At 41.3% G+C, this 27,829-nt stretch overlaps 1 protein-coding gene across 2 annotated transcripts; it reads left to right on the plus strand.

The window, feature by feature from the left end:
- Positions 1-686: 686 nt before the first annotated feature.
- LOC129823175 (protein mono-ADP-ribosyltransferase PARP14-like) lies at positions 687-27,829 on the plus strand. 2 transcript variants are annotated; one of them, XM_055881992.1, is made up of 17 exons: positions 687-947; positions 7,062-7,168; positions 7,380-7,404; positions 10,237-10,548; positions 11,015-11,242; positions 11,914-14,192; positions 14,488-14,718; positions 16,673-16,894; positions 17,018-17,102; positions 19,126-19,272; positions 19,475-19,537; positions 22,375-22,551; positions 22,968-23,180; positions 23,435-24,058; positions 24,368-24,513; positions 25,936-26,110; positions 26,852-27,829. In XM_055881992.1, exons 1-17 carry the CDS (start codon positions 773-775, stop codon positions 27,133-27,135), a joined length of 5,493 nt encoding a protein of 1,830 aa, XP_055737967.1. In that variant the 5' UTR covers positions 687-772; the 3' UTR covers positions 27,136-27,829. The 2 variants fall into 2 exon arrangements, with proteins under 2 accessions (XP_055737967.1, XP_055737975.1); XM_055882000.1 differs by lacking the exons at positions 687-947; positions 7,062-7,168; positions 7,380-7,404 and adding an exon at positions 7,428-8,273.

Here is a 27,829-nt window from a genome sequence, read left to right on the forward strand (position 1 = left end):
GGGGCACTATTTCTCTTGCTCTGATGTTTTCTCTAGTGAAATACATCCAGCCTCTTGTGAATTGAAAGACAGTTATGAAACACAAAAACACGAAAGATACATAAAAATAAAAATAAAATGTTTTGCTTGGTACATTTTTGGGGGAAGCCTGGTTTCTCTTGGCATCCATGAATACAAGCCACTGTTGAAAGCAAGTCTAAAAAGCGGTATATCTGTCCTATGTGTGCTATTTATATGCTTCCGTTCTTAAGTTTTGTTTTTGCGTATTTTACGTTCAAACAGCTGAAAGTACAATATTTTTGGTTAAGGAAAATATATTTCACAGCGGTTTAGATGGTACAATGATTCTATACTTGCTTGTTTTGTCACAGACTGAAATGAGGCAAACTATTCGAATTTTAGCAACCAGGAAATGGCGTAGCGATTTCTGCATAGTGCAACTTTGAAGGAAACTAGTGAAAGTTATCAGAAAGAAGACGCCTCCTTTTGTATTCAAAGAAATAGGCTTAAAAAACAACACTAATAATTTGAAGTATGCACACTGTAAGAAAGTGTTCATACACTTTGCAAGTGTAGGCCTATTCCTTTCAATAATAAAGCAATTTTCCAGACGGCAATGCACAGGATAAAATATAGTGATGGGCGATACCGATCAAGTTGCAATGACATATAACATGGTTTCACCAGAATCAAAAGCGAAACTAAACTGATAACCCCGCTACCGCATCCACAGTGAATATATGTGTTCGTCATTTGAAGTTGTTCTGGAAGGATGGCAGAAGCCTACGCATTTTCCCTGCTTGTTGAGTTGGAGGGGAATCCCAATATTCCTAAACTGAAAAACAAGTTGGTAAAATATTTCCAAAGTAAAAAGTCTAACGGTGGTGATTGTCTTGTGGAATACGAAGATGGACAAGAAGCAGTTGTGCGGTTCAAAACGGAGGAGGGTAAGTGATATATCAATTGCAAATGCTTGTTTTAAACGGCCTGTATCACCTATTGGTTAGACATGACATTCAACCAATGTTGTTAGGGAAATTCGACATGTACTTGTGCCTACCCTGCCCATCATATGATTAACTCAAAATAATGTTTACAACCACAAATAATAACGGTAGCGATCCAGTGTTTATAAACGTGGATATCGAATTTTACATAGCATTATTTTGTGGCACTGTCGATGACACGCAGGGCTACGTGCCAGATGTTTGAGGGATCAAATCAAATGTCTGTGTTTCTGTGCCAATGCACCACACATCCAATAAGCAAAGCATACCGACTTCTGGCATTTCAATATCACAGGTTGGTGGCACCTTAATTGGGGAGATGGGTTCATGGTAATGGCTGTAGGGGAATCGATGGAATGGTATCAAACACATTAACTCCGTTCCAGCCATTATTATGAGCCGTCCTCGCCTCAGCAGCCTCCACTGTTCAATATTGTAATGACCTGACTAGATCATAAAGGAACAATTGTCCAGACAGAGGATGGAGTTTACGAATTGACGGTTTATTAACCCAACTTTACACAGGCTACTGTTTGGCCGTAGCCCATGCCAAATAAATTAAAGATACCCCACAAGCCAACCGTGAACTTCTCTTGTGAAGCCCAGACATAAGAGAAAGAACAACGGCTAAACCTGGTCTTAACTTCCAATGCTCCATCCCCCTGCCCAGCCCCCCTCCACGCCACTCCGCCAACCACCAGGATGCCTGGCATCAGAACATTCTAGGCATTCCCGTGATTGGCAGATGGCAGGTTGATTGGCATGTCGGATCCCACTTCTGACACCAATGTAATGAAACAGGCAGGGAGCAGGTCTCAAACCCTCGACCTTCTAGCCCGAGGTCCGGCGCTCTATCGACTGTGCAGCAAAAGCATGCTCGTGTGGCAGAGTCGATTTCCGTGCTTATAAACCCAGGGTCATTACACTATCATGGTTTGCGTTTCATTTTCAACACCACAATGAAATAGACCAGGGTCCCCCAACTGGCTGCGGTGGTTTTATTCGCCCCCCATGTTTTCTGAGCCCCAAAAAATAATATATATTTATTTTTTATTTACATTTTCATTGTTAGACAAAAAAATGTAACACCAGGAAATCAGCTACAATGGATTTTAATATGGGGAATCTTTTCCCAAGTACCTCCACGAATAATAGAGACACGTGATCATATACAAATGTAAACAAGATTTGAAATTATTATGTTTTAGACAAATATTATTTCTGTTTGGGCATCTTGTGGTCAATTTGTTGGGTAAACAAGAACTCTAAACAAGATCAATAGTGGAGCTTTTCATGTCTTCACTGTTCTTTTTTGCTCAATGACGCACCTGGCGTCTCCGTTGCCTATCAGCTATTCATTTTTGTTATGTGGATTTATATTGAAAATTGGAGCAGCTTTGCATGATTTTATGTGTGGTATGATTGCTAGTTAGCCTATTGCAGATCTGGACAAACGATCCACCTACCACTATTGTCACTATGAATGGTGTATAGCGGGCAGGATAGACAGACTGGTAGACTATATTGACCTGTGGTATAGTTACAGTTGGCGTGCGAAAAAGCGTAGTGCATATGGCAAAGGGCTGGGTGGTATACCGTATTTTACTATATACAGGTATTGATGCACGGACCGGTTTAGGTTTTTACTTTACCTTCTATTAACGCTATTTGAATGTTTGGTTTGTTAAATGTGATACGCCGTGTATAACGTCCATTTGTGTAGTTTACTCCGCAATTTGAGTCATCCCTCCGCTTTCTATCTCTCTCCACGCCAATTTCCACACAGACCTAGTCCCACCCTGTCACTCAAGGAGCGCATTTGTTGTTGCTTGACAACGACACTTTCGTTAAGTCTCCATAGTCAATGCAGCACATGCAATAATGTTGATGACAACAATGTTGTTTCCAATTTGATCATAATATACATCCACAAGCGTTCTAGAATTACAATATTAGTTTGTGTTTCTTACATTTGCAAACAGCTAGTTTGTATTTTCTTAGCAAGGTAAGCTAAATTGTGTTAGCCACTAATGCTAATCGCTAGTTAGCTGGCTAACTAGCTAAGTTAATAAAAGTACTGAGTCAGAGCAAACGTAGCTAGCTAATACAGCTTGATACCAGTGATGGTGGAGGCCTAAATCAGCATGTTGTTTGTGCAACAGTATCTTCTAAATCAAAGAGGAATAGGCGAAGCATGAATATGTTGGCTATATGAATAAAGATTTCATTTAGCCAAAGATTATACAGAACATCAATTTGGTTCCTCAACCCTGTCACAATAACTCTAACATGACGTTTTCATTCCTTGTCATGTCAAACAACACACTATTGAATGTGCCCACTATTATTTATATTCTAAATATAGAATTATAATAAACATTCTATTTCCATGATTCCAAAAGTTCACCCAAGTGTTTTGATCTAAATCGCAATTGCAACATTTGGTTAAAAATAAGGTATTTTTGCCCATATCTTGGCAGTGTGGAAATGATCTTAAATGAGTGCAGGAAATGCAGAAATTGATGGAAATGCAGGAAATTATTTTAGGGTGAAGTTGAATTGAACAGTATAAAACAATCAGAGTGGAGAAAGACCCATTGAAATAATTTAGAATATATGTGTTGCCACCCTATGATCATGCACTACTCATAAAGTAAATTTAGAACTTTTATTAATCAAAAACATAAAATACTGTCAAATTTGAAAAATACCATATGATATGATATTTTAGCAATATCGCCCAGCCCTATAAGGGAAGTACCATAACACTTTGATATAGGGGAGGTGCATGCAAGCAGATTAGGAAATCTGGTTAGGATGGAAGAAATTACAGTTGAAGTTGGAAGTTTACATACACCTTAGCCAAATACATTTAAACTCAGTTTTTCACAATTCCTGACATTTAATCCTTGTAAAAAATCCCTATTTTAGGTCAGTTAGGATCACCATTTTATTTTAAGGATGTGAAATGTCAGAATAATAGTACAGAGAATGATTTATTTCAGCTTTTATTTATTTCATCACATTCCCAGTGGGTCAGAAGTTTACATACACTCAACTAGTATTTGGTAGCATTGCCTTTAAATTGTTTAACTTGGGTCAAATGTTTTGGGTAGCCTTCCACAAGCTTCCCACAATAAGTTGGGTGAATTTTGGCCCTTTCCTTCTGACAGAGCTGGTGTAACTGAGTCAGGCCTGTAGGCCTCCTTGCTCGCACACGCTTTTTCAGTTCTGCCCACAAATTTTCTATGGGATTGAAGTCAGTGCTTTGTGATGGCCACTCCCAATACCTTAACTTTGTTGTCCTTAAGCCATTTTGCCACAACTTTGGAAATATGCTTGGGGCCATTGTCCATTTGGAAGACCCATTTGCGACCAAGCTTTAACTTCCTGACTGATGTCTTGAGATGTTGCTTCAATATAGCCACATAGTTTTCCTCCCTCATGATGCCATCTATTTTGTGAAGTGCACCAGTCCCTCCTGCAGCAAAGCACCCCCACAACATGATGCTGCCACCCCCGTTTTTCACGGTTGGGATGTTGTTCTTCGGCTTGCAAGCCTCCCCCTTTTTCCTCCAAACATAACGATGGTCATTATGGCAAAACAGTTCTGTTTTTGTTTCATCAGACCAGAGGACATTTTTACAAAAAGTATGATCTTTGTCCCCATGTGCAGTTGCAAACCGTAGTCTGGCTTTTTTATGGCGGTTTTGGAGCAGTGGCTTTTTCCTTGCTGAGCGGCCTTTCAGGTTATGTTAATATAGGACTCGTTTTACTGTGGATATAGATAGTTTTGTACCCGTTTCCTACAGCATCTTCACAAGGTCCTTTGCTGTTGTTCTGGGATTGATTTGCACCAAAGTACGTTCATCTCTAGGAGACAGAACGCATCTCCATCCTGAGCGGTATGACTGCTGCGTGGTCCCATGATGTCTATACTTGCGTACTATTGTTTGTACAGATGAACGTGGCACCTTCAGGCCTTTGGAAATTGCTCCCAAGGATGAACCAGACTTGTGGAGGTCTACAATTTCTTTTCTGAGGTCTTGGCTGATTTCTTTTTATTTTCCCATGATGTCAAGCAAAGAGGCACTGAGTTTGAAGGTAGGCCTTGAAATACATCCACAGGTACATCTCCAATTGACTCAAATTATGTCAATTAGCCTATCAGTGAAATAATCTGTCTGTAAACAATTGTTGGAAAAATGACTTGTTTCATGCACACAGTAGATGTCCTAACCGATTTGCCAAAACTATAGTTTGTTAAAAGGAAATTTGTGGAGTGGTTGAAAAACGAGTTTTAACCTCTACAGAGTACCTAACCCGGATCCGGGAGCACCCCCCACCCCCCCCCCCCACACTGATTAGCATCGCTAGCATAGCGTCACAATTAAATAGTAGCATCTAAATATCATTAAATCACAAGTCCAAGACACCCAATGAAAGACACAGATCTTGTGAATAAAACCACCATTTCAGATTTTTTAAATGTTTTACAGGGAAGACACAATATGTAAATCTATTAGCTAAACACGTTAGCAAAAGACACCATTTTCTTACTCCAACAGTTTCTTACTCCATCAGGTGCTATCACCAATTCGGCTAAACTAAGATATTGATAGCCACTAACCAACAAACAAATTCATAAGATGACAGTCTGATAACATATTTATGGTATAGCATAGTTTTTTTTTTTTAAATGTGCATTTTTCAGGTATAAATCACAGTTCTACATTGCAGCTGCAATCTGATATAGTGCTGATGCAGCTAGAACAATTACAGAGACCAACGTTATATAACTAATTACTTGTCTTAAAACATTTCAGAAAAAATACACAGCGTACAGATATTGAAAGCCCAACATCTGGTGAATCCAAACAATATTTCAGATTTATTAAATGTTTTATAGCGAAAACAAAATGTAGCGCTAAATTAGCATAACCAGGCCAGCCAGAACCAGCTGGGCGCGCCCGACCAGTTCACATGCACGACAGATATATGAAATAACATCGTAAATTGGGTCTTACTATTGCTGATCTTTCATCAGAATGTTGATCAAGGTGTCCTTAGTCCTGATGAGTCGTTCAATCCATTCACAATGGCAACTTTCCCTCTTCATTTAGCCTGGGTACTGGTCGACTGGCACGGTCCCTGTCCAAAGTTAAAAAACTCACAGAACGGAACACGGCAAAACTCCCGAAAAAATTCAAATAATCTGATTAAACTATATTGAAAAAACATACATTACGATGATATGGTCACATGTATCAAACAAACTTCGAGACGGAGATAGTTTTCATCCGTAACGTCAGCATAACAAAAGACAATTGCACCTCTAAAACGCGCGTTTCAGAAAACCGGAAGTTGTCGGTCACGCTAAAGAAATAGGTCTTATTTCACGTCAGTACAAGATAAACAAAAAATTTCTCCTCTGACGTCTTCCTGACACCCAGAGGAAGTCGAATGAAGTGTGTTTCGGGTCATAGGTGGCGTGACCATATATAGGCAGAGCGTTGAAGCGAGCATACACATCTTGCAATCTTCTTCTGGCTCAGGGAAAGTGCTGTCAAATGACCTGTGTTTCACTCAGAGACAAAATTGAAACGGATTTAGAAACCATAGCTTGTTTTCTATCCAATGGTATATGGTTATATGCATATAGTAACAGCAATAATTGAATAAGAGGCAGTTTAATCTGTAGAGGCAATTATGCTAATGCGAAAACAGCACCCCCTGTATTCTCAAGAAGTTTTAATGACTCCGACCTAGTGTATGTAAACTTCCGACTTCAACTGTATATAGTAAAACCTGCAAAAGGGCAAATGTAAACAAGGCAAAAAACACGGTACCCTCCCCTGTGTCCAATAAAATAAAATAAAAAACACACAACCCTCCCCAAAGCAAAGAAAAAGTTTGACAACCTTCCCCTATTCTGGACTCCCTCCCCAGTAAATTATGAACTGTCCCTTACATTGTTATTACATTGTTATTCATGGCTGAATGTGTTTTGAACATTGCATCATTAGTAGCGGTTCTTTTCTGTCCCATGCACAGTCAGGCATAGAGTTCTTGAGAAGCAGGAGCACGAGATCAGGTTGGATCGAGGTGTGCTGAAACTGACCATTGGTCTGCCATCAGATGATGTCCCAAGGAGTGCACAGGTCAGTAGTTTCCTGATTGTGAACCATAGGCTATTCCTCTCTCTTACAGCCAGATTGTGCAGATGCACTACCAGTTTCCTATTTTTACCAACTGAGTCTTTGTTCTGAATTTTCAAAGTTTTAAGTGACAATTTTATAGCCAATCATGTGACTATGTTGGCCAATCTCAATGCTGTATTAAATACATAACACAATATTTTTTTATATTTAGGAAACACAGTCTCCTATCACCTCAGGCAAGTATCAAACATTTCATTTTTGGAAAAACATCTATAGTGTTTGGCAGCTAACAAGGCAGGCAATATTAAACACTCATATTGGGCTCCCGAGTGGCGCAACGGTCTAAAGGCACTGCATCTCAGTGCTGAAGGCATCACTACAGACACCCTCGTTCGAATCCAAGCTGTATCACAATCGGCCGTGATTGGGAGTACCATAGAGCGGCGCACAATTGGCCCAGCGTCGTCCGGGTTTGGCCGGTGTAGGCTGTCACTGTAAATAGGAATTTGTTCTTAACTCACTGGTCTAGTTAAATAAAGGTTAAATAAAAAAAAATATATATTAAACTATTCAACATGCCATTCTATGCAAACGTTTGTGTTATTAAAAGAAATTGTGGTATTATAAGACATGACATATACATGTCTTTGAACGGGGTATGGTATTAGGTACCAGGGGTACTGGTTTGTGTCAAGAACTTCTGGGTTTCTCATGCTCAACAGTTTCCCATGTGTATCAAGAATGGTCCACAACCTTAAGGACATCAGCCAACTTGACACAACTGTGGGAAGCATTGGAGTCAACATGGGCCAGCATCCCTGTGGAACGCTTTCGACACCTTGTATAGTCCATTCCCCGACGAATTGAGGCTGTTCTGAGAGCAAGGCGGGGGTGTATTCTTTACATGTTTTATACACTCAGTGTATGTTCTTACATGCTTACATGTTATAAAGCATAACACCTGCAGGCTTTAAGTAAATTGTTACCCACAATTCAGCAGGTTATAGGGAGCCAATTGACAGCCAGCTCATGGCGTCAGCTAAGAGGAAGGCAGAGGTTGATGCTCCTCAGCAGGAATTACTAGGCTTCAAAAAGCCAGCTGTTGGTTAGTAGGCTAAAATCATATCTCAGCATTTCTCAAGTGGTGCAGGGTTGTGGGGGATTCCTATTGGTTTGTGTCTGAAGACCTGATTTAAAAATATATACATTGGGGAGAACAAGTATTTGATACACTGCCGATTTTGCAGGTTTTCCTACTTACAAAGCATGTAGAGGTCTGTAATTTTATCATAATTTTATCACATTGTATGACTTTTAAGTAATTAATTTGCATTTTATTGCATGACATAAGTATTTGATCACCTACCAACCAGTAAGAATTCCGGCTCTCACAGACCTGTTCGTTTTTCTTTAAGAAACCCTGTTCTCCACTCATTACCTGTATTAACTGCACCTGTTTGAACTCGTTACCTGTATAAAAGACACCTGTCCACACACTCAATCAAACAGACTCCAACCTCTCCACAATGGCCAAGACCAGAGAGCTGTGTAAGGACATCAGGGATAAAATTGTAGACCTGCACAAGGCTGGGATGGGCTACAGGACAATAGGCAAGCAGCTTGGTGAGAAGGCAACAACTGTTGGTGCAATTATTAGAAAATGGAAGAAGTTCAAGATGACGGTCAATCATCCTTGGTCTGGGGCTCCATGCAAGATCTCACCTCGTGGGGCATCAATGATCATGAGGAAGGTGAGGGATCAGCCCAGAACTACACGGCAGGACCTGGTCAATGACCTGAACAGAGCTGGGACCACAGTCTCAAAGAAAACCATTAGTAACACACTACGCCGTCATGGATTAAAATCCTGCAGCGCACGCAAGGTCCCCCTGCTCAAGCCAGCGCATGTCCAGGCCCGTCTGAAGTTTGCCAATGACCATCTGGATGATCCAGAGGAGGAATGGGAGAAGGTCATGTGGTCTGATGAGACAAAAATAGAGCTTTTGGTCTAAACTCCACTCGCCGTGTTTGGAGGAAGAAGAAGGATGAGTACAACCCCAAGAACAACATCCCAACCGTGAAGCATGGAGTTGGAAACATCATTCTTTGGGGATGCTTTTCTGCAAAGGGGACAGGACATCTGCACTGTATTGAGGGGAGGATGGATGGGGCCATGTATCGCGAGATCTTGGCCAACAACCTCCTTCCCTCAGTAAGAGCATTGGGTAAGAGCATTGGGCTGGGTCTTCCAGCATGACAACGACCCGAAACACACAGCCAGGGCAACTAAGGAGTGGCTCCGTAAGAAGCATCTCAAGGTCCTGGAGTGGCCCAGCCAGTCTCCAGACCTGAACCCAATAGAAAATCTTTGGAGGGAGCTGAAAGTCCGTATTGCCCAGCAACAGCCCCGAAACCTGAAGGATCTGGAGAAGGTCTGTATGGAGGAGTGGGCCAAAATCCCTGCTGCAGTGTGTGCAAACCTGGTCAAGAGCTACAGGAAACGTATGATCTCTGTAATTGCAAACAAAGGTTTTTGTACCAAATATTAAGTTCTGCTTTTCTGATGTATCAAATACTTATGTCATGCAATAAAATGCAAATTAATTACTTAAAAATCATACAATGTGATTTTCTGGATTTTTGTTTTAGATTCCGTCTCTCACAGTTGAAGTGTACCTATGATAAAAATTACAGACCTCTACATGCTTTGTAAGTAGGAAAACCTGCAAAATCGGCAGTGTTTCAAATACTTGTTCTCCCCACTGTATATATTAGTTTTTTTATTGGGCTGTTCGCAATAACATTTGAAAAGGTTAAATGGGTCGCAGTACAACGTTTTGGGAACCACTAGTGTATGTGAAAGGAATGTTTTCTAGAATTATATATAATGTTTAACTATACGACACAAAAGTTTGCATTCTATATCATGGTTAAGTTAACATACTATAACTGATTTGGCTAAGCAGTGGTTAATAATACATTTATAAAGTTGTATTACAGTTGTTGTTGTAGAATTCAACAAAGTAGTTGTAGTTACCTCCAAAAATACATGGTCTTATCATTCTCAGCTGCTACTGATTCAAAAGACTTACCAAAGAGCGGGGATGGAGATGGACACACTCCCCTTACTGAGCCACAGACAGAGATGGAGATTGAACCGATGGAAGTCGAGGACAAGCTGGTGTCCACCTCAGCCGTGTTGGGGAACATTGAGGAGAGCATGAACAAGGAGTTCCTGGAGATGCTGATAGAGAACATCCTGAGTGCGTATAACACCTCTGGTTCTGACTCTCCTACTGCAACACAAACATTCAGTGTGGAGATCCTGACACCTGTCCTAGACACTGGCCTGGCTGTTGTGACTTTCCAAAATGGAAAAGGTAAACAATAAGAATGATTAGTTTTTTTTCCACCTTAAAGATAGAATTATGACATTGCCATGAGCAGCACTGCAGATATTGCGATGAGGGCTATGCAAGACTTTGCTCTCACACATTCACACAGATTATGTGCGCATGCGCACAGGTTCACATCACACTGCTACAAGGTGGACGCTACGGGACTTAAACAGCTGAGAAGTTTTGCCTCGCTCTTCAACCCAATACTGCTGTTTACTTTGTGCATTTACGTAATCTCGCTGAGTCTACCTTTAATAGAATTTACTTCTTGTAATTTTCCTAAATGACTAAAATGTAAATACCATTTTGAGAGGTATGGAATTTTATTCCTTTTACATACAACACGTCATCAAAGACACCAACTATTTACTGAATGTTATGACTTAGTATCTCTTGAAAGCAAGGCCATATCTCATCAGCATACTCTACTACTTATCTTATTTGTCAGAGACTGAGAACTTCATCACCAGCTGCACCAGCAACAGGATGTTCAGACAGAAACAACTATCTGTTAAACTCCTGGAACTCACCACAAAAGTGAAAGTTGAAAACATAAATCCAAATGTTAGTTCAGACCACCTCCAACTGTTATTTGGAAAAGGGGGCGAGGAGGTGGAAGACGCTGAAATGAATGAAGAGGACCAATCAGCAATCCTCACCTTTCAAGATCCTAAAGGTAAAAACAGTACTAAGAGAAAGCGGAATGATTTTTCCATAGGGTGCAGGAGCAAAAAAAATGTATGCCTTATTTAGGTATGTTTCTACTAATAATGATTTACTATTTGTTACTCAACTTGTCTATAATTAGATAGGCTATATGCAGTTTCTCTTCGGTCATACCTTGTTGCCCTAGAAGACTAACTGAATCGGTACCTACAAGAATACATTTATAGATAGAATTAATGCATCAATACTCTAGTTGACATCGGTAAAGTAGTTGTCTCTCTTCATATTGTCAGATTTTATGTAAGTCAAAATCGCTTAAAATATCATGTTTACAGGCACATGTGCATTCAGATGGTGAAAAAAATTGCTCATATTTCTCCCTCTTGTTCCTAAGACAAAATTATCAATTGGTGTATAATTTTACTGCAGTAAATACTTAATTCTCCAATAGTTAATTTTATATTTGGCTATATGTGAGAAGTTAGGTCTACAGTCAGTGTCCAGTTTTCAATGACTATACCATTAACACATCAAAGGTGCGTTAGAGCAGGGTGGCTGCCTCTCCTGCCACCCCCCTACTTCTACCGTCCTTGGTACTACATAGTTATGTTATATATGTTATGACAAAATTATATTTCATAATGTATGAGGAATAATCCAATATTTTGTGTTTTTTATTAGCTGTTCACAGAGTCCTAGAGAAACCACATTACATCGAGAAGCAGCCTCTCAAGGCTTTCCCCTTCTATGATTCTCTGGGAACGGCCTTGTACGGCAAAGACAGACCCACATTGAAACTCCCTTCTGCCTTCACCGAAAACATCAACCAGGCAATTTGGAGATACCTCTGTGACAACCAGGAAGCTGCAGAGACCATCCACAAGGAAATGACCAAAAACTTCTGCAATGTAGACTTCCAACAACCTACCATCAAGTTAAGCCCACTGCCATCTCTACTCAAACAGAAGGGTGTGAAACCCAAGCACTTACAACAATGGAAGGACACCACCAAAGTTGCTTTAATCCAAGCCTTGTCTAACTTTAAATCATTGGAGCTCCAGGTTCAGGGCACTGCATGGGAAGAGTCTGAAGGGGAGATCCTCAAGGCGGTGTCTGGGGAGGCCGTGATGTTAGTCCGGGAAGAGACCAGAGGTGTTCTGGCAGTGGTAGGATTGGTAGAAGATGTGGACCGGCTCAGGCAGACGCTGGATGGGATCATGGACAGGATATCTAGAAGAATCAAGAGGGAGAAGGCGAGCATAACAGAGGAGTTCCCTCTGGTTCCATCAATCTACCAGGTACTGTTGCATGGCGGCCTGCTGGACAAGATTGTTGGTGAATTCCCAGACTTGAAGCTGACGTATAATCAAGAGAGCCAGAGTGTGACCATCTATGGGTTGTTGCAAGAGGTGTTGTGTGCTAACAGAAAGCTTGCAGGTGAAGTAGTAGCCCTGAAACAAAAGCTGGTGGAATTGGATGACTACGTCCTTGAGTTCCTGCAGGAAGAAAACCAGGAAAAGCTATCCAGTTCCCTTCTCACCTTACAGAGCATCAATGCAGCACTAAAAATAGAGAGAAAAGGAGTGCAGCTTCTGGCAGTCTCTGAGGAGGCCCTGTGCGAAGCAGAACATCAACTGCATACGCTTTTGATTTCTCAATACATAGATGTAGAAGACTCCGATCTCCTGAGGATGTCCGAGTGGAAGGATATTGCCAACCGTTTGGAGGAAGCTTCAAACACTCCTTTCAGGAAAGTTATGGTCCAGACATCAGGTGCCTATTCAGGACAACAAGTGGTAGTGTCTGGCTACAAGGAAAAGGTTCTCTTAGTCCGGAATGAATTGGATGATTTCTTACACCAAAATGCTCATGTTGACGAAACTATCGAAGTTAAGCCTGAGGCTATTGGTAAATTCATCCAGGAACAACACAGGGATGCTTGGTCTGATAAAGTCAGAGATAGTGGAGTTAAAGTTTCTTTCAAGGATGAGGCTATTTACCTGAGTGGCACCAGAGTTCACGTAACAGATTGCAAGGAATTATTCGAAAACTTGGTATCCTCCACATTCTTTGACGCCTTGAAAATCTCCAAGCCTGGAGCAAAGAAGTTCTTCCAGGACAATGAGCCCATGTATGTTGACACAGTGATGAATCAGACAGGCTGTGTGGTCCAGCTGATTGAAGAAGAGTATGATGCCAATGGCGGACAAGGCATAAAGCTAGCAGGAGGAGGAATGAAACCTACCTACCAGCTTCAAACACCTGATGGGGTGGAGATAGCCGTTTGCAAAGCAGACATGTGCAAATATTCTGCAGACGCTGTTGTCAATGCCGCCGCCCTGGACCTGAAGCACAATGGCGGTCTTGCAGGAGCTCTTCTGGATACTGTTGGCCCTCAACTGCAGGATGAGTGCAACCAGATCATCAAGAACAAGGGTCAGCTCAAGCCAGGGGACAGTGTCATCACTAGTGCAGGAGGGAAGCTCCGCTGCAAGCACATCATTCATGCAGTGGGACCCAGGTTTGACCAGGCAAACCCCCAGAAGGCCATGGGACAGTTGAGGAGGGCGGTGAAAGGGAGTCTGGATCTAGCAGAGACCCACAACTGCCTGTATGTGGCTCTTCCTGCTATTAGCTCCGGGAATCTAGGTTTTCCTCTGACCCTGTGTGCAGACACCATCGTCAAAGCAGTTAAAGAATACTGTGACGACAAGTTTGGGTACAATACTCTGAAGAAGATCCATCTGGTGAACAATGATGACAAGACAGTCCAGGCTATGGAGGCAGCGGTGCTGAAGGTGTTTGGGAGCCATGGGACTAGTCATCCACGAGAGAATCGACCCACCATAGCTACACACAGACAGCCTGGTAATCGGGTTCAACGCACAAGTGGTTCAAGTGTGCAGACAAAAGAGGGGCTAGCTATTACCCTGACGAAAGGGAATATCCAAGATGCTGTGGTAAATTGTTTCCAATGTTACTTTGGCTCACTTTGATTGTATACATTTCAATAGTCTTAGTTAAAAATGTCTTCGATTTCATGACGATAAAATCAGAAGAGCCAATAGTTTTGTGTAGTCAGACATGAACCCTTTTGGTGTTGAGGTACCATATACAAGTTGTCATTGAATGACAATCCAGTTTATAATCAGTTACATGCAACTTGAAGATTTTCATAGATCTGTTTCAAGTTTATTTGCCATGTGTAAACAAATACATTGCACGTTTAACTCTTAAATTATCTTACTGTTACAGACAGAAGTTGTGGTCAACACCGTGGGTGAGGACCTAGCACTTAACCATGGTGCAGTCTCCAAGGCCATCCTCACCGCTGCTGGCCCCCAACTTCAGACTCTGGTAAACCAACAGGGCACAGCCGGAAGGGCTGGGGAAGTCATTGTCACCACTGGCTGCAACCTGAAGAGCAAGCGGGTGTTTCATACCATCGCCCCTCACTGGGACAATGGACAAGGAGCACCACAGAAGGTAAATTATGTTGTTCCTTATCTAAGGATATATAGTTTCATTTTTTGTGTATTTGTACTGTATTTGTTGTGTACATTGCGTTCAGAAAATATTCAGACCACTTCCCTTTTCCACATTTTGTTACGTTAGTCTTATTCTAAAATTGCTGAAATATATTTTTTCCCTCATCAACCTACACACAGTACCCTATAAAGACAAAGAGTAAACAGGTTTTTATATATATATATTTTTTTACAAATGTATAAAAAAATAGAAAACAGAATATTATTTACATAAGTATTTAGACCCCAGGTGCATCCTGTTTCCATTGATCATCCTTGAGATGTTTCTACAACATGATTGGAGTTCACCTGTGTTCAATTAAATTAATTGTACATGATTTGGAAAGGCACACATCTGTCTATGTTAGGTCCCACAGTTGACAGTACATGTCAAAGCAAAAAGCCATGAGGTTGAAGGAATTGCCCTTAGAGCTCCGAGACAGGATTGTGTCGAGGCACATATCTGGGGAAGGTTACCAAAACATTTCCGCAGCATTGGAGGTCCCCAAGAACACAGTGGCCTCAATCATTCTTAAATGGAAGAAGTTTGGAACCACCAAGACTCGTTCTAGAGCTGGCCGCCCGACCAAACTGAGCAATCGGGGGAGAAGCACCTTGGTCACGGAGGTGACCAAGAACCCGATGGTCACTCTGACAGAGCTCCAAAATTCCTCTGTGGAGATGGGAGAACCTTAAAGAAGGACAACCATCTCTGCGGACACTCAACCACTCAGGCCTTTATGATAGACTGGCCTGACGGAAGCCACTCCTCAGTAAAAGGCACATGACAGCCCGCTTGGAGTTTGCCAAAAGGCATTTAAAGTGCTTTCAGACCATGGGAAACGAGATTCTCTGGTCTGATGAAATTAAGATTGAACTCTTTGGCCTGAATGCCAAGCGTCGCATCTGGAAGAAACCTGGTACCATCGCTGTGGTGAAGCATGGTGGTGGCAGCATCATGCTGTGGGGATGTTTTTCAGTGGCATGGACCTGTAGACTAGTCAGGATCGAGGGAAAGATGAACGGAGCAAAGTACAGAGAGATCATTGATGAAAACATGCTCCAGAGCACTCAGGACCTCAGACTGAGGCGAAGGTTCACCTTCCAACAGGACAACGACCCTAAGCTCACTGGCAAGACAATGCAGGAGTGGCTTGGGGACAAGTCTCTGAATGTCCTTGAGTGGCCCAGCCAGAGCCCGGACTTGAACCCGATCGAACATCTCTGGAGAGACCTGAAAATAGCTGTGCAGCAACGCTCCCCATCCAACCTAACAGAGCTTGAGAGGATCTGCAGAGAAGAATGGGAGAACCTCCCTAAATGAAGGTGTGCCAAGTTTGTAGCGTTATACCCAAAAATACTTGAGGCTGTAATCACTGCCAAAGGTGCTTCAACAAAGTACTAAGTAAAGGGTCTGAATACTTATGTAAATGTGATTAGTTTTTTTATTTTCAATACATTTGCAACCATTTACATAAACCTGTTTTTGTTTTGTAATTATGGGGTATTGTGTGTAGATTGACGAGTGAAAGAATAAGGCTGTAACGTAACACAATGTTGAGAAGTTAGTGGGTCTGAATACTTTATAAATGCACTATATATAAAATATCTATAAAAGGTAAGTAATGTAATGTCCGACACTTGATGAAATTACATATCCCTAGGTAGGATGTACTAGGTCAGGGCTCTCCAACCCTGTTCCTGGAGAGCTACTGTCCTGTAGGTTTTCACTCTGACCCCAGTTGTATCTAACCTGATTCAGCTCCTCAACCAGGTAATTTTAGCAGGTGTGCTAGATAAGGGTTGGAGTGAAAACCTACAGGTTGGTAGCTCTTCAGGAACAGGAGTTGGAGAGCCCTGTACTACGTAGTATTAAACCACGTCTTACTGATGTCTAACTGAAATGTACCTAGATATTGAGCGGGATCGTGAAAGAGTGCTTGAGTGAGGCAGAGCATCAGGGACTCATCTCGATCACCTTCCCTGCCATCGGCACGGGAAACCTGGGCTTCCCCAAAGACCTGGTGGCCTCTCTGATGCTGGAAGAAGTCCTCAAGTTTAGCAGTAAGAAGAACCCCAAGCACCTGAAGGAGGTGGTCTTCATCCTCCACCCAGGTGATGCATCGACGATCCAGGTAAGGAAAAGAGTATAGTAGTCGATAATATAGTCGATAAAACTACTGTCAAATGTAAAACCCTTTTCTGCTTCAAGGTGCAATTTGTTTTCCTCTTTTAATTGCTTCTAACTTTGCTCACAGGCTTTCACTGATGAATTTAACAAAGGTTTCACAACCCAGTCGGGAACGTCAAGGGGCTCAGCAGCATCCAGTCAACAGAGTAAAGGTGTGTTAATAATAATATATTCCATTTAAATATGTTCATAATATATGCCATTTAAATATATGCCATTTATATATGCCAATATATGCCAAATATATGCCACTTTTATCCAAAGCGACTTGTGGGCATGCATTTTACGAATGGGTAGTCCTGGAAATTGAACCCACTATCTTGCTGTTGCAAACGCCATGCTCTACCAACTGAGCTATAGAGGACTACGAGATTCATATATGTATATTTTGACAAATTATGGTTTCCTAAGGTAAGATGTGATATAAACCAGTACATTTCTTGGGTTCGAACCGGTTCATAACTTTATTTTCCTGGTCGGAACAGTGGAATGAAACCCCAAAAATTGTGTTTTTGTTCAGAACAAAACGATTGGAAATCATTTTGGTTCCAACTCCTGGGAAAGGAAACAAGCACTCATTAAGATCACATTAAGAACACACTTAACAAGATAGAAGATAGAGTTCTGTTGATGCTGAAAACAGAATATATGTTTTAAATAACGTTCTTTGAACATTACTAATGTTTTCTTGTGGTTTTTATGGTAAGTTTTCTAAATGTTCTGAGAACATGACTACAAAGAACCATGAGGAAACCTGCAGAAAACGTAATGTTAAAGTACTGAAATTCCCACAGAAGAACGTTGTTTCTTATTGTTCTCTGATCAATTTGAGAACATTACTTTAAATAGAACGAGGAAACCTATATGAAACGTTATGGAATGGTTGTATGCAAAATAACCATAGGACAACCACACTCTCACCAAGCTCTCAGAAACATATGGTTCTCCAAATTTGATGTGCTAGATGGGTAGTCCCATGCTCTTCACCCCATGAGGAGTAATGACCGATCTTCACCCTGTTATTGTCAAGCCTGTTAGAGGCCCAAGGGTAACTTGTCACGTCCTGACCATAGAAAGCCTGTATTTTCTATGATAGAGTAGGTCAGGGCGTGACTAGGGGGTGTTTAGTCTAGTTTATTATTTCTATGTGGGGTTCTAGGTTTATTTTTCTATGTTGGTGTTTGTGTAAGATTCCCAATTAGAGGCAGCTGGTAATCGTTGTCTCTAATTGGGGATCATACTTAAGTTGCATTTTTTCCACCTGTGGGTTATGGGATATTGTTTATGTTTAGTTGCCTGTTCGCACTACATTGTCATCACGGTTCGGTTATTGTAACGTGCTGACCAGAGTTCTTATGTGTTGTACTTGTTTTAGTGTTGTTCAGGACGTGAGCTGGGTGGGAATTCTATGTTGTGTGTCTAGTTTGTCTGTTTCTGTGTTCAGCCTAATATGGTTCTCAATCAGAGGCAGCTGTCAATCGTTGTCCCTGATTGAGAATCATATATAGGTGGCTTGTTTTGTGTTGGGGTTTTGTGGGTGATTGTTTCCTGTCTCTGTATTTTGTCTGCACCAGATAGGGCTGGCTCGGTTTTCACATTTGTGATTTTGTTATTTGTATTAGTGTTACCGTTTATTCGTCTAATTTAAACATGTTGAACACTAGCCGTGCTGCATTTTGGTCCTCTCCTTCACCTATGTAAGAAAACCGTGACAGTTATTCTTTATTTTGTTTTGTATTAGCTTAAGTTTCACTTTCATTAAAATATGTGGAACTCGAAGTGGTCCGACCATCATTACAAACAGCATGACAACTTTATCAGTTTGATATTATATGTGAGTTTATCTGTACAAGGGATACTTGATCAATGAGACAATGTTGGATTTATCGCAAACATGTTTTTAAACAATAGTTAGGGAGTTAAATAATTGTCCGTAACAGGGTTGACAGACAGTGTGGTACACGTGCAGATAAAATGCTCCTAGTTCATAGGATTTTAATGCCTGAAATGGGGGGGTTCCATAGGCTAAACATATCCCCCATGCAAATTAATGTTGAAAGAAGAGATATTTAAAAGTTCATTGCTTAAAAATGTGCATGTCCAAAAGGCATCCATTTTGTGGATCGACCGAGGTCCCTTATGTAATTAGCTTGACTTTTCTTCCCTCTTTACTAGGCCCCTTCTCTAAAATCACTTCAAACTCAGGGATGCACGAGACGAAGATGGGAGGGGTGCTTATACAGGTCATCACAGGAGACATCACTAAGGAGACCACTGATGTCATCGTCAACTCCTCCAATAACACCTTCAGTCTCCAGACAGGTAAATCTAACCTTACTTCTGTCTCATTTCACTGGTGTTGACCTGTTTTTCTGTACATTACACAATTGTTAACATAGCAAATAATAGGTACTAACTAACTTTACATTACAGAACATTATGGCTACGCTGTATTTGATAACTATAAAGCTCCTTGTACACCATTTTTATAGCCCTTCTGTTCATCTTATACTTCCTTCTCCAGGGGTATCTAAGGCCATTCTCGATGCGGCTGGTCAGATTGTAGTAGCGGAATGCCAACAACTCGGTAAGAACCTATATATCTGAAAGAGTATATGATCAAAAAAGAAGACTATTTGAACAAGCCTCGGCTCGGCAAACTGTCTGTGCTCTTCCTCTCTGTCGCCGAACCTTCCTCTCTGTCTCCCTCTACAGTGCCTTGCAAAATTATTCAGTCCAAATTGGTGAAGTGAAATGAAAAAAATTTATGTTTCAAAAAATTCAAAACAATATAAAATGGAAAAGTGGTGCGTGCATATGTATTCAAGCCATTTGCTATGAAGCCCCTAAATAAGATCTGGTGCAACCAATTACCTTCAGAAGTCACTTAGTTAGATTGCACTTTATTTAAGTGTCACGTGATCTCAGTGTATATATATATATATACACCTGTTCTGAAAGGCCCCAGAGTCTACAACCACCAAGCAAACGGCACCATGAAGACCAAGGAGCTCTCCAAACAGGTCAGTGGAGAAGAACAGATCAGGGTTGGGTTATAAAAAAATATCTGAAACTTTGAACATCCCATGGAGCAGCGTTAAATCCATTATTAAAAAATAGAAAGAATATGGCACCACAACAAACCTGCCAAGAGAGGGCCTCTCACCAAAACGCAAGGAGGGCATTAATCAGAGAGGAAACAAAGAGATCAAAGATAACCCTGAAGGAGCTGCAAATTCCACAGCGGAGATTGGGGTATCTATCCATAGGATCACTAAGCCGTACACTCCACAGAGCTGGGATTTACGGAAGAGTGGCCTGACAAAAGCCATTGATTTAAAGAAAAAAAATAAGCAAACACATTTGGTGTTTGCCAAAAGGCATGTGGGAGACTCCCTAAACAAATGGAAGAAGGTACTCTGGTCAGATGAGACTAAAATTTAGCTTTTTGGCCATCAAGGAAAACACTATCTGGCGCAAACCCAACACCTCTCATCACCCCAAGAACAACATCCCCACAGTGAAGCATGATGGTGGCAGCATCATGCTGTGGGGATGTTTTTCATCGGCAGGGACTGGGAAACTGGTCAGAATTTAAGGAATGTTGGATGGCACTAAATACAGGGAAATTCTTGAGGGAAACCTGTTTCAGTCAACCAGAGATTTAGACTGGGATGGAGGTTCACCTTCCAGCAGGACAATGACCCTAAGCATACTGCTAAAGCAACACTCCAGTGGTTTAAGGGGAAACATGTAAATGTCTTGGAATGGCCTAGTCAAAGCCCAGACCTCAATCCAATTGAGAATCTGTGGTATGACTTAAAGATTGCTGTATACCAGCAGAACCCATCCAACTTGAAGGAGCTGGAGCAGTTTTGCCTTAAAGAATGGGCAAAAATCCCAGTGGCTAGATGTGCCAAGCTTATAGAAACATACAGTTGAAGTCGGAAGTTTACATACACTTAGGATGGAGTCATTAACTTGTTTTTCAACCACTCCACAAATTTCTTGTTAACAAACTATAGTTTTGGCAAGTTGGTTAGGAGATTTTTCCAACAATTGTTGTTGGAAGTCATTTTTCCAACAATTGTTTACAGACAGATTATTTCACTTATAATTCACTATCACAATTCCAGTGGGTCAGAAGTTTACATACACTAAGTTGACTGTGCCTTTAAACAGCTTGGAATATTCCAGAAAATTGTCATTGCTTTAGAAGCTTCTGATAGGTTAATTGACATCATTTGAGTCAATTGGAGGTGTACCAGTGCCTCTTTGCTTGACATCATGGGAAATATATCTATATCCACAGTAAAACGAGTCCTATATCGACATAACCTGAAAGGCCGCTCGGCAAGGAAGAAGCCACTGCTCCAAAACCGCCATAAAAAAGCCAGACTACAGTTTGCAACTGTACAAAGATCGTACCTTTTGGAGAAATGTCTTCTGGTCTGATGAAACAAAAATAGAACTGTTTGGCCATAATGACCATCGTTATGTTTGGAGGAAAAAGGGGGAGGCTTGCAAGCAGAAGAACACCATCCCAACCGTCAAGCACGGGGGTGGCAGCATCATGTTGTGGGGGTGCTTTGCTGCAGGAGGGACTGGTGCACTTCACAAAATAGATGGCATCATGAGGGAGGAAAATTGTGCATATATTGAAGCAACATCTCAAGACAACAGTCAGGAAGTTAAAGCTTGGTTGCAAATAGGTCTTCCAAATGGACAATGACCCCAAGCATACTTCCAAAGCCCTGACCTCAATCCTATAGAAAATTTGTGGGCAGTATTGAAAAAGCGTGTGCGAGCAAGGAGACCTCCAAACCTGACTCAGTTACACCAGCTCTGTCAGGAGGAATGGGCCAAAATTCACCCAACTTATTGTGGAAGGCTACCCAAAACGTTTGACCCAAGTTAAACAATTTAAAGACAATCCTACCAAATACTAATTGAGTGTATGTACACTTCTGACCAACTGGGAATGTGATGAAAGAAATAAAAGCTGAAATAAGTCATTCTCTCTATTATTCTGACATTTCACATTCTTAAAATAAAGTGGTGATCCTAACTGACCTAAAACAGCCATATTTTTACTAGGATTAAATGTCAGGGATTGTGAAACTGAGCTTAAATGTATTTGGCTAAGGTGAATGTAAACTTCCGACTTCAACTGTACATACCTGTCTCCCTAGCCTCTGCTTCCTACTGTCCTGTCATGAAAATATAAAAAATACGTCATGGATTTTTAAAATGTATTTGAACCTACAAACTTGCCTCAAGATATGTTCCTTGTCCTGGTATACAATCAGGAAACTCTCCCTTAGAAATGTTCTGAATCTCTAAATTCCAAGTACATATGGCACTGCTCTGCCTACTAAATCAATGTACAGTAAAACAATTAATGTATACAATATATATTTCCAGGAGCCCAGCCTAACAATGGAGTGATACTTACCCAGCCGGGCAACATGCGGTGTAAGAAGATCATCCACATGGTTGGTCAGACGGACCCAAAGAAGATCCAGGAGTCGGTCAAAGGAGCACTGCAAATGTGTGCACAGAATAACCTCACATCCATCTCCTTCCCTGCTATCGGCACAGGTGAGTTACAAAACAGAACAGTAATGAATACTCAGGTACAAGGTTTAGATAGCTGGCACTACCAAATTTCTACATTTCACCTTGCTCTCTCCTACTCTCTATTTCTGGGAATTGTCCAACTGGGATTTTGGGAAAAACCTGGGAATTTGGGGAAAGTTACTGGAATTGTGCAACCCTAGTGAGAATCCATAGGATTGAAGGAACATGACTTGACCCACTTGAATACTAGCTGTTTGCTAAGTGCTTTGTTTTTTAAAACTTTGCCCTCCATTAGACAGTAAAAGTTAACAGGCATATTCATATTCATAAACTCTTTGTTTCATTCCTGGGCAATGTCTTTCAGCAATATAATATACATGTTGAACTTCATATCCACACTTGCTAGGTGTGGCAACTAGCCTGTTCTCTCATTGAAGGTCAGGGCAATGTACAGGCGGGCCAGGTGGCTGACGCCATGTTGGATGCTGTTGTGGAGGTGGTGGGTCAGAAGTCCCAAAACACACTGCAGCTGGTCAGGATGGTCATCTTCCAGCCTGCCATGCTCACAGAGTTCCACAAATCTATGGTGAAGAAAGAGGACACAGACGTTGACACTCAAAAGAAGGGGAGCATCTGGGGAAAACTTAAATGTAAGGGCTACCTTATTATGTTGATAAAGAAATGAAAGGCCAGCACAAGGTATAATGCTGCTCCCCAGTGCTTTCTTCCTGCACCGGGAGAAAGCATTGTGGAGCACCGTTATATGTTAGTGTGTTGGCCTTTCTTTACCCCCTAATATTTACTGCCACATAGACCTAAACAAATTTAACTGTAGCACTAGCTCCCATTGACTAATACCCTAAGATTGCATCTAAATAATGTACTGTGTCCAATATTGGTACAGCATTGTTAACCTGGGGTAAAGCTGACATGCCACAAAAGGATAAGGATTTTGTCATCGAGGGCCAGCCAGCAGATCCAGCTTTCTTCCATATCTGCGGTGGATCTCAGGCCAGAGTGGACCAAGCCAAGCGTTGGATCAAGGACCTGATCCTGAAGGAGCAAGTCAGCAACAGCATCACCGATGACGCCATCCTCAACTTGTCTGACTCTGACCGTAAGTGCATCCACGAAATGCAGACCACCATGGGAGTGAGTGTGAGGATAGAATACAATTCTTCCAGGGAGGAAGCTATGCTCACGGTCGAGGGCCTTAGCAAGGATGTCCTCAATGCAGTCAACGAGATCCAGGAGATGCTGAGGAAGGCCAGGGACAAAGAGACCTTCAACAGGAACGTGGAAGTGGCCAGCAACATGGTGGAGTGGCAGTATCAGCAGCAGCCAGGGGGGCAGTACCAGAGCTTTGACCCCATCCCCAACTTCCATCTGGAGCAGGCGCTGGAGAGGAAGTTGCCCCACATAGCGGTCTCTTTCCAGGGGCAGATGTACAAGGTCACCCTGCCTGACGGGCCTGCTACAGATACCCATAACAACAGCCTCAAAATTAGACGCATCGACAAGTTTGCAGGTACTCTTCCCTTTGGTATTTACAATGCATATGTGTATTCCATACAGCGTGAACTCTTACAATTTTAACCGTACTTACCAAGTGGATAAGTTAAGTTCCTCATGTATTAGATACAATTTGTCTGTTGTCCACAAATGTGCTTTACATACAGAAAATGCACTGTTTAGAAATCCCCAACAAGAAGATTAACATGGCATAGACACAGAATCATATATATATATATATATATATATATATATATATATATATAAACAATTAATGAAGATGCCAGCTTAAGGACATTAACTTTGTATTCTGTGCTCCCTCCAGCTCAACCCATTGACAGTCTCCCTCAGCATTGGGATGCCATGCCAGCAAACACGTCATGCCATTCCTGCCTCATTCAGCCAGGAAGCCCAGAGCACAATGAAGTCTTAAACTTGTTCCAAGCCACCTGCGGCAACATTGTTTTAAAGGTACCTATTGTTCCTAAAGCTACATCCATTGTAGTTATTGTTATGTCTTGGGATATGCTGGGTGTTATTAGCATGGGTGAGGGATGATTTGTTCACTTTCACTCATCTGTTGGTCTCGTGAGATCACAGGATGTGCCATAGGGGTGTGACATTTAAACAAATTTGGGATCGTTAATGTTTAGAAAAAATTCCTAAGCGAAAACCTTTAATTTCATTTTTTACCAAGTTAAAATCACAAGACTACCACTAACAGGTCCTGATCATCATCATAAAGGCGAATAAAAATATTAAACAAATAACTAATGCAACAATGTTGTAAGTCGGAGGAGATATGCATCTGGCAAATTATTTGCCACGGCTCTAAAGCGTTCTGAACGTCGTCGTTGATAACAGTTTGAAAAATGGTGAAGACTGAAGCTGGGAAGTGACAGCAGCGAAATCTGTATGGCAATACTTTGAGAAGTTAAATGAGAAGGGGATGAAATGCAAAATTTGCGAGGTGGAATTGAGCTACATTGGCTGTACAGGTGCAGTGCTGAAGGGGAGGCACCGTGAGACCCAACCCAGTGCTGGCAGCAGTGCGAGAAGGGACGGAGTGAGAAAATCAGTGCTGATTAGAGAAATGATTGCAGTTGATATGCAGCCATTGTCAATGGTAGAGGATGTCGGTGGCAATACCCTAATGGCATATCTAGAACCAGACTACAAGATGCCATGTCGAAAAACCGTGACGGCCCTGATGTAGAAATTGTACAATGAATGCTCTGCAAGAACAAATCGTGAGCTTTCAATCACCATACGTGGCGTTAACAGATTGTTGAACGTCTATGAACATGCTGTCATGCATCACTATGACGAGTTATCACATTGATGAGAAATGGGACATGAAGTCTAATGTACTGACAACTGAGAACATGGAGGAGAGGCACACAACAGAGAACCTAAAACGGCATTAAAACCATTGTTGCTGAGTGGGTGAGGGACAGCAGTAAGGAGTGCCGTCTGGTAGAGGCCAATACTGCGGTAGATTGAAGTGCATTACCTCCTAGTAGCGGTTATACACAGGACCATATCTGAATTGTTAATTCACGTCATGTTATGATAAAAAAAACATTTCAATGAGAAATTGCAATTTAAACGTTAAGAATTGTTTGATTTGTCACATCCTTCATCTGCCATATGAAATGGTTTGTTTATTATAGGCTTTGATTGTTAGTATTTGGTTAGGCACTTGGAATAACAATAAAGCACCAAACAGTACTGCTAGTCTTCCTGGTAGCCAGCTATTAAAAAATATATATATATTTTAGCCCACAAAGGCGAAGAATCATCTAAAAACTAAGGTTTATGGAATGTACGAAAGACACATTTTAGAGTCTATTAATGGCAGATTAATAATTATTTTTCCCTGATTTATTTCAGATTGAGAGGATCCAGAACCCAAGCCTGTGGAGGAACCTCCAGATCAAGAAGGATGAAATGGAGCTCAGGAATGGTCATAAGAACAACGAGAAGAGGCTCTTCCATGGAATGTGCCACACAACCATCAATCACATCAACCACCATGGCTTCAATCGGAGCTATGCTGGGAAAAATGGTAAGATACACATACTGGGCTTGTGCCGATCTGACCATACTCGTATTCGTATCTTTAAATTGACAGTAGCTAGTCAGATCAGCTGATACTCGTGGTCGAAAAAATTGAAGTGTTTTAAATTGCATAAATAGAGGTTGGCAATATACCTTATCATGTACCTGTGCTTTTATAGACCAGGAAAGCTGCATATCAGAAGCAGCAGATGTGTGTGTTCTTAACTTGCAGCAGGCATTCTGAGTGCACATCAGCGGTCTATCTTTTTTTCCTACCCTCGCTCCGCTTGTTACATATTATGCACAGTGAAACATCCTCGCCATTTGATTGACCATAGTAGCAACAGACAGTAGCTGCTTGGTGCTTCCGGGATAAGAAGGCGGTTATTAAGGAGCGTGGTTTGGCGGGTCATGTTTCGGAGGATGCGTGACTCGACCTTCGCCTCTCCCGAGCCCGTTGGGGAGTTGCAGCGATGAGACAAGATCGTAATTGAAATTGGGAGAAAAATTATTTTGAAACATACTTGGATCATAATCGTATCAGGAAAATTACTCTTATTTGTTTCGTTTGAGTGCTCGGCACACCCCTAATACATACCAATGAACAAGTAGCCTGGTCGCAGATCTGTTTGTGCTGTCTTGCCTACTCCTATGGTCATTGGTAAAAGCCACATGTAAACATTGTCATTCTCATATACTCAGTCTTGTCTCTGCAATAGTCTAAAATCTAAACTATAATTTTTTTCAGCTGCAATGTATGGAAAAGGCACATATTTTGCAGTTGCTGCCAGCTACTCTGCCAGTAACACATACTCAAGACCAGATCCACAAGGACAGAAGTATGTTTTTCTCTGCCGAGTTCTGACTGGAGATTTCACAACAGGACGACAGGGGATGATAGTGCCTCCAGCTAAAAACACTACATCTGCTCAACTCTACGACAGCGTGACAGACAACCCATTAGGGCCATCCATGTTCGTTGTATTCAACGACATTCAGGCATATCCCGAGTACTTGATCACTTTCCGCTAGACCACAGAGATAAAAGCAATGCAAAGAACACTCGTTCTTTTTATCTGCCGTGTAAAGTTTTCAGGAGCTTTTCTACGATCTGTTTTATAAATTGTCTTTTATAATGTTTCTTAAACTGAAAATGATTGTTACTTTTGCATGAAAAAGTGTAACTATTACAGGTTGGTTGTATAAGTTTGCCAAATGACTGTCATTTTATAATCTACAATTGATGTTTTTTTTTTTTTTTTACAATCTCAATGGCCACTGTGCTTTGTGCAGGTTGTACATAGGGGTTGGGACTTCCTGTGAATGTACATCCTTGTTCACTGTCTCATTGGACGAACAACTGAAAAAAGACAAAGTACTCTGCATGGCTTGTTTTGGATTGTAGTTCAGTGTTGCCAAGTTGATTGTAAACTATGGTCAACGTCTGATAAGCACATACATTTATATGACGTGAGTTAATGGATAGAGAATAAGGCTCTATGAAAGTCCCTGCCTTGTGCTGAGAAATCATGTGACACCAAATGTGATATTACGTGGATGTGTATGTTTATGAAATGGCCTTTCAATCAGTTTGCTTTTGTGCAGGAAAGTAAAAATAATGAATATATTTTCCAGCTATCAGATTCAGATATATATATGCTGAACAGAAATGTAAACGCTACAAGTAGTTTTTCATGAGCTGAAATAATAAAAAAATCTGACATTT

The sequence above is a fragment of the Salvelinus fontinalis genome, chromosome 2 (genome assembly GCF_029448725.1).
Source record: "Salvelinus fontinalis isolate EN_2023a chromosome 2, ASM2944872v1, whole genome shotgun sequence".
Taxonomy (NCBI): Eukaryota; Metazoa; Chordata; class Actinopteri; order Salmoniformes; family Salmonidae; genus Salvelinus; species Salvelinus fontinalis.

What these genes read in the sequence shown, in the direction of transcription:
- LOC129823175 (XM_055881992.1), top strand. Translation starts at nt 773, where the DNA reads ATGGCAGAAGCCTACGCATTTTCCCTGCTTGTTGAGTTGGAGGGGAAT. An exon ending in ATCCAGTCAACAGAGTAAAG is followed by an intron (nt 17,103 to 19,125) that starts GTGTGTTAATAA and finishes CCTCTTTACTAG; the next exon opens with GCCCCTTCTCTAAAATCACT. An exon ending in GAGCTATGCTGGGAAAAATG is followed by an intron (nt 26,111 to 26,851) that starts GTAAGATACACA and finishes AATTTTTTTCAG; the next exon opens with CTGCAATGTATGGAAAAGGC.